The sequence below is a fragment of the Maniola jurtina genome, chromosome 6, assembly GCF_905333055.1.
Source record: "Maniola jurtina chromosome 6, ilManJurt1.1, whole genome shotgun sequence".
NCBI lineage: Eukaryota > Metazoa > Arthropoda > Insecta > Lepidoptera > Nymphalidae > Maniola > Maniola jurtina.
Window position 1 is genome coordinate 8,347,565 of NC_060034.1, and position 6,853 is coordinate 8,354,417.

At 39.2% G+C, this 6,853-nt stretch overlaps 1 protein-coding gene across 1 annotated transcript; it reads right to left on the reverse strand.

Moving 5' to 3' along the window:
• Window positions 1–80: 80 nt before the first annotated feature.
• On the reverse strand, window positions 81–6,363 carry LOC123866203. Its single transcript, XM_045907619.1, has 9 exons — window positions 6,062–6,363; window positions 5,776–5,847; window positions 5,446–5,696; window positions 4,774–4,922; window positions 4,425–4,605; window positions 3,669–3,836; window positions 3,171–3,356; window positions 2,660–2,761; window positions 81–2,283 (listed from the first exon to the last, which is right to left on the reverse strand). The coding sequence occupies exons 1-9, from the start codon at window positions 6,153–6,155 to the stop codon at window positions 667–669; spliced, it is 2,820 nt and encodes a 939-aa protein (XP_045763575.1). The 5' UTR covers window positions 6,156–6,363; the 3' UTR covers window positions 81–666.
• Window positions 6,364–6,853: the final 490 nt, after the last annotated feature.

Below are 6,853 nucleotides of genomic sequence, written 5' to 3' on the forward strand. Positions count from 1 at the left end.
AAGTGTGGTATCATATAAAAGGGATTTACCTGCAAATTCTAAAACAGATCTATTCACAGATTTTTTTATTTTTATTTATTTTTATGCAAAATAGTTTTTGATTTATCGTGCAAAATGTTGGGAAAAATACCTGAGTACGGAACCCTCGGTGCGCGAGTCTGACTCGCACTTGGCCGGTTTTTCAAAACTTGAAAACTTATACTCAGAATCCATAATACAAGTTGGTAGGTAGTTTCGAGTACCGTATTAAAAGCATGTTAGCGCCCTTAATGGTAAGTGGAAATTGTGTAAAAATTAGAAAATAGTTATGAAATTTAATTGTTATTCATAATAAACATTATGAAGAAATGTGACCAATACATTTATACATCATATCATTCGACTATGTCTAGACTTTACACTGTTCTGTTTATGAATAACTGGAGATTAAATAAAAAAAATGCTAATATTGATATTGATACTTTAACAAATAACGATCAAAAAGCTATTAGCAATATCACAACAAAAAGTATTTTAGGAAATATTATCCAACAGATATTTTACTTTTTCGCAAATCTGTCATACTTATTATTTATAATGTAATATTCCTTATTTTAACCACTCTATAAACTTAGCAAAAGGAGTTTCCTTAATTATGTGCATACAATAAAAACTTACTATTTTATACTAGTCCTTTTCAGATTCTAAAACATCTTGAATTTCATCGGAAACATCTAAGGAATGAACAGTGTCATCACCATTGCCGGCAGCGTCATCGCCCTTGCCAGCCGCGGAATCACCAACACCGGCTGGGTCATCACCATTGACAGCCGCGTCATCGCCAACGCCAGTTGCGTCGTCATCGTTGCCAGACATGTCATCATCGTTGCCAACCACTTCATCACTGTTCGCAACCACGTCATCACCATTGCCAGCATTATCATCTTTCAACAAATCTTCAATCATTTCATCACTCATCTCTGCATCCATTATCTTTTTTTCACTATCCGAATTTTCGTTTAAAATATTTTCTTCATCTAATTTATCAATTTTCTCAGTATCATTTACATCATTAGACTTTTCGGTTCGCCCATTCATATCACTTTCAGAGATTTCATTTTCCATCTCGCGCTCTTTTTGAGGCTCTTCTTGACTATTTTCATTTTCTTTAGATGTTGCTCCAGTTTCATCTACAATGTTTTTGTCATCATTTCTACTCTTGGAGTCTATTTGTGGAACATTTTCTTCTTCTAAATGTCCATTATCTCGAGCACCATTTTCTGTATCATCTAAAGTGTTACACTCATTATCTTCTTCCTTTTGGCACAATTCCGGACCTGAGCTCAGCGGATCCTTAGCGGGCTCATTTTTGCCCGGAGATTTGTCACCACTGTCATTGAAGTCACTGCTGCCGGCGGCTGTCAAGTCCACTTCCTGGTTGTCATTCTGGGTAGATTCCATAGAGTTTTCATCTATATAAATCGGGTCGTCGTTGGCATCCTCCGGCAGTATTTCGACATCGTCGTCGTCGTCGTCGCTGTTGGTGACGCTGGGGGCGGCAGTTTTCTTCGTGACATACTGTTTGTACTCCTTGTTCAAGTTGTCTCGTATCTCTTTAAATCTGGTCATCGACGTGGTCAAGGAGCGCTCTAAGGAGCGATGCAACAGACGCATCTCGTTGAGGGAGCGCGTCCGCAGGTGCATCGTGGTCGCGTCCTTCTTCAGCTGATGTAACCGCGACAGAGAGTACTCGAGAGCGTCGATGGCGTCGACGAGATTGTACCGATACCACTCGACGGGCACGTCCAAATCGCAGACGCGCGCGGGCGTCTCCGCAGAGGTCTTTGCGGCGCGGGTAGCTTTGGCCGACTTGGGCGTGCTGCGCCTCGGGGCGCGGCTCGCCTGGTTGCGGGCCCTGAGCGGCGGCGGCGTGGAGTTGGACGGCACGGCGCTCAGCTTGGCGGCGAACGTGGCGCCCTTGGCCGGCGCCTTGCTCAGGCCGCTGTCCGTGACGGCCACGATGGTGGCGGAGTAGCCGCCGGGCATGAGCGGGTTGGCGTTGATGGCGAAGATGCGGCCGTCGGGCAGGCGGTACATCTTGTTGGAGGACAGCGTCTGCGGGTCGACGCGGAACTTGAGGCCGCCGGTGGACGCGTTGACGGTCACGTCGTTGTCGGTCATCTGGATGATGTTGTCGGGGCTGAGGTCGGGCAGCGCGCGCGCGGGCGCGGGCACGGGCTTGGGCGCGGCCACGGGGCCCGGCGTGATGCACTGCACGTCGTCGTCGCCGGGGTCCTCCGTCACCTGCAACATTACACCATACCGCAACTTGTCACTCCACTGCATCTCGCATGCTGATAAAGGACAAGTCTAAGGTGGAAGCGGCCTAACTTGGAAAAGGTATAGCAGTTTAATTAAACCCATGTGGCATCCTACTGAAGTGCTAAATACTTTACGTAAAGCGAAGGACACGCGCAGCGCCGCTGTAAAGCGGTCCGGCCTTTATATGAAAACAAAGTTCTGTGGAATTGTTGCCCCCAAAAGTTATGAACTAAACTCATCATTATGAACTAAATTAAAATAAAACTATGATTAAACCTAAAACTTTAGTGGATACTTTTTGCTAGGGGCTAACCGGGCGAGGCCAGGGTGGGTAACTAGTGACATAGGGATATCTTACCTCACATAAAGGTTCCAGAGGGAAATCAGGAGTGCATACAACATCATCATCTTGAGAAGAGCCGGGGCCGGCGAGTGCTGCCATTGCCGACATATCCAAACCCTAGGATATAAAATCAAACTTACAATTACTACCTACTTTTTACTCATAATAACCCACAATGCAATAATAATAATACTACACTCAAATGGGCACACTCCATATTATTACAAAAATAATATGGAGGATTTAAACATTATTTGGCCATTGAAAAATCTACCCTTAGTAAATAATATGTATAATTATAGTTTTTTAAAGCTTTATAATTCCCAATTACAATCCCGGTAATCCCACAAATGTTTTGCAGGGAAGTGTCGAACTATCGAATTTGTCGGATAAAAGAGACTGATTAGAGAGACTAAGACCCCTATAGTCCAGATTTTTTTTTGTTGTGCAATGTGCATGCATATAACTGTATATGTTAACTGTTACAAAAATCAAATACAAATTAACATCAAGAGATAAAAATTACCTGTGTCAGACTTTCCAGTGACAAATTTATATTATCACAAAATGCTGGAGAAGAAGTATTGAAACCATTATACATGATAGGCATCTGTGGTGGTTTGGGCCGTATCCTTGAGTAGCAGGAAAAGTTCGGAGTGAGTTTTCTATCATTGTTAAATCTTACAGGATTAATTACAGGAGAAGTGGGCATCTGGAATAACAATTAATAAAATGTTGAAGCTTTACATACAATAAAGAGCTTTAAATACTGTATATAGAATAAAGAGTTTAGCTGTGCTCCTTTTAACTTAAAGGAGTGGGTGCCGTATTACTATTATTTTATCAATACTTCGTTATCTTTAATGACACTAGCAAAAGTAACACATATCTAATAGTGAAAGGACTATTACAATCAGCCCATGCATTTAGTCTCTAAAGAATGATGACGAACAGACTGATGTACACATAAACCCTGCTTTGTATTGGGTACTCAAGTATAATTATCTAAAATTATGTAACTCACTCTGATTTTTTTTGGCATTGAAGGCAAAGTCAAGTGGCTGATCAACTTGTTTGGTATTGACATTTGATTTTTCACAATCACTTTGTTTCTGGGACTCGCTGGCCGTTTCTGGGCTTTCTTTTCTTGTTTTGTCGGTTCCTCCATACTAATTGAAGCAAACTTTTTCACCTGCATAACAACGATTCTTTCAGTTATTCATTATTTATGATAGTTAAGACTATTTTTGCGTGTTTTTTGTTAGAAATAAAGGAAAACTATACTTTCTTCCAGTTTCCCTTTAATACACACAATTTGTTAAAGAAAGATTACTTCTAATTCTATTTTTAAGAACATCCCTAAAAATTACGCTTCATTCATGTTCAGCTTTTGGATGCCAGTTAAAGCATGTTCCATCTTTTAAACGAAATTTAGTACAGAGATCTGGGGAAGGACAAGGGACACACACACATAGTTTTTGTGACAGAAAATTTGGCAATGGTACACAGATAGCTTGTATGTCCCAGAGATGAATATTGCCTAGGCTTCTTGTTTTGTGTGTAATAAAGTTTTCTAGCTATCTAACTCTGCCTCAATTTATTAGAATGCCTTGTATTATTACACATATTATGTTGGACTGCCATCATATTAAACTAGGTAAGGGAGTACTGCACAGCACACCAGTGTTTGTGTACACATATCCCTTTAATATCTCCTGTGAAGTTGTCTGTCTAGTACTTTTACTTTTGGCTGAAAGTTGATCAGAACATTATTAGTTACCTGTATTGTTGGTGGTATTTTACAAATATTAGCTGCAGCTTTTGTAGCATTTGTGTCTTTCTTCTTTGCCTCTTGCTTCTCCCTCCTCTTAATCTTATTCTTACAACATTCTGAAAAATCTTGAGCGCAGCTTCTTTGACACACTTCCTTTAACACCGGATCCTCAACTTCATATGTTATTCTGATGAAAAATATAATTATTGTAAATAATATCACACAATAGATTTAATACATAATCACTTTTAACTAAACAAAAACATTCTAATACAATACTATTATTATTTGCTGATACAGAAAATTTAAATAAAATAATATAAAAATTTATCATTAATAAATGACATTAACTAACTTGTTCTTCAAGTCACAGTATCGGATGACGGCCCAGCATAGTGCACGAAGATCCCACAAACATTTATTATTACATTTGAAACATTTCCAGTCATCTAACTCTTCTATTTCCTTAATTTTGGAAGTACCCAGATTCCTTTTGATACATTTCTAAGAGAAAAATTAAATATAAATTAAAATTAATAACTAAGAAAGCATAGAGTCACTCAGCAGGTGATTCAGAGAGCTATGCTTGGAGTTTTCTCTGCATGATCCAATTAAAAATTAGGAGATATTTTGTAGTTGTATAACTAGAATAATTGATAGATACAATAGTTACTCTGGATCTCCTACAGATCTCATCAGGTTGTGAAGCTGAAGTGGCAATGGCAGGGCACAGATTTTGAGAAACCAATAGACACTGGGGTCCCAAGGTAGTAGGTACTATGGTGACCTTGCACCAGAAAATGCAGTGCTGGAAGACCTCCACTAGGCGAATAGACACCATCAAATGAGTCAGGGAGCTGTCACTGGATTCAGGTGGCAAAAAACTGTGGTGTGTGGAAGCCTCTACAAGAGACCTATATCCAGCAGTGTACTTCTATTGGTTGATAATGTTGATGAATGATAATATTTATACACCATGTTACAAAGAAACATGAAACAAAGCATTAACAGTAGTTATAAAACTTACCGCACAAAATACATGAGGGCAATCAGAGCAACAGTAAACCTGTCCACCCTGGCCACACCACCGACAGTACAGCTCCGAGCCATCATCACCTTTCTCAAACTCTCCACTGTTGTAGAACGTATGACACGTTTGACAAACTAATGTCCTGAGCATAGGATGCACACGCATACGGTTATCATTTCGTGCAGAGCACCCTAGGTGCCGGTCACAAGCAGAACAATGCAGTTTCTTACTTGTGATATAGTTTAAATCTACAAAAAAAAACAAATAACAAATTCACTGGCAAGTTCGCTTCATCTCTCAATTCTACATTGAAATCAAACCACTTACCTTTGTAGAGTGTCTTATAGTGATTTCTCTCTTCCTCCACTATATCTTCATCAAAGTCCTCATCCTTTGGATCTGGTAAAGTATTATTTGTCTAGATAAATAATGGTGAAAGTAGTAATAACTGTCAATAGAATGATGAATTTCTATAGTCGCTAGCATAAATTCAGATGGAATCCTATGGCAATTTTATAAATAAGAAATTGTGTTATATTAATTGAATGTTTAGTTTTTTTCATTTTAATTTATAACAATGGTAGATATTAAGATTAATTTCATCATAGCTTACCAGGGAAGGGCGGGAATTTAATTTCCTCTTTTTCTGGAACCGGCTTCTCAGACACTTCAGTCATATCAGTGTTAGCGATAGCGACGTCGCTCATTGTAAAAGTCACTAGTTACAAGGAGTATAATATATTAGCTAACGGTACCCTATTCCATGTTAAGTGAATTATTTAAATATCACATAAAAAGCTCCCTTTAGTTCTGACAAAGTGCACGTCCACAAAATTTTACAAAGCAAACTTTTGTTCAGCCATTTTGGCATTTTTCATTTTTTTTTTAAATATTTTTAACAGATAAAAAATAGACCCATACACAATGGCCCAAAATACAGATTATAAAGCAACCATTAATATCTTTGACGACCACAGACCAGTAATCCGGAGTACTGTTGACTGTCACATTGTCAAAAGCATTATACTCAGACTTACAAAAAAGCATTACTCAGTAAAAGTAAACTATATTGGACTTCGTCTGTGTTTGGTGTTAGCTGCACTAGCTGGCGGGCGTGCTCTGCTTTTTTGGAGTGTTTTTTTTTTTTTGTTAAAACTGACTGGATAGCGCTCTAAGGGGGTGCCGTACGTGTGTCGGCAAGCGGGCACAGACGGGTCCATACTTGTATAGTTTCCATAACTTGTTAGTTGTTACAATTATAACTACAAACTTGACATGGGCTGATCTTTGTAAAGCCAGACGAGAAAGAAAAAAAAAACTTTAGTACCTACTGAGTACTGACGTTTTCACTGTGCCTACTCTTCAGACCATCTAGTGATCTGTGGTGCCAACTGCCAACTGCCTT

What these genes read in the sequence shown, in the direction of transcription:
- LOC123866203 (XM_045907619.1), bottom strand. Translation starts at nt 6,155, where the DNA reads ATGAGCGACGTCGCTATCGCTAACACTGATATGACTGAAGTGTCTGAG. An exon ending in TACTGTGACTTGAAGAACAA is followed by an intron (nt 4,606 to 4,773) that starts GTTAGTTAATGT and finishes ATTTTTCATCAG; the next exon opens with AATAACATATGAAGTTGAGG. An exon ending in CACTGGAAAGTCTGACACAG is followed by an intron (nt 2,762 to 3,170) that starts GTAATTTTTATC and finishes TTTATATCCTAG; the next exon opens with GGTTTGGATATGTCGGCAAT.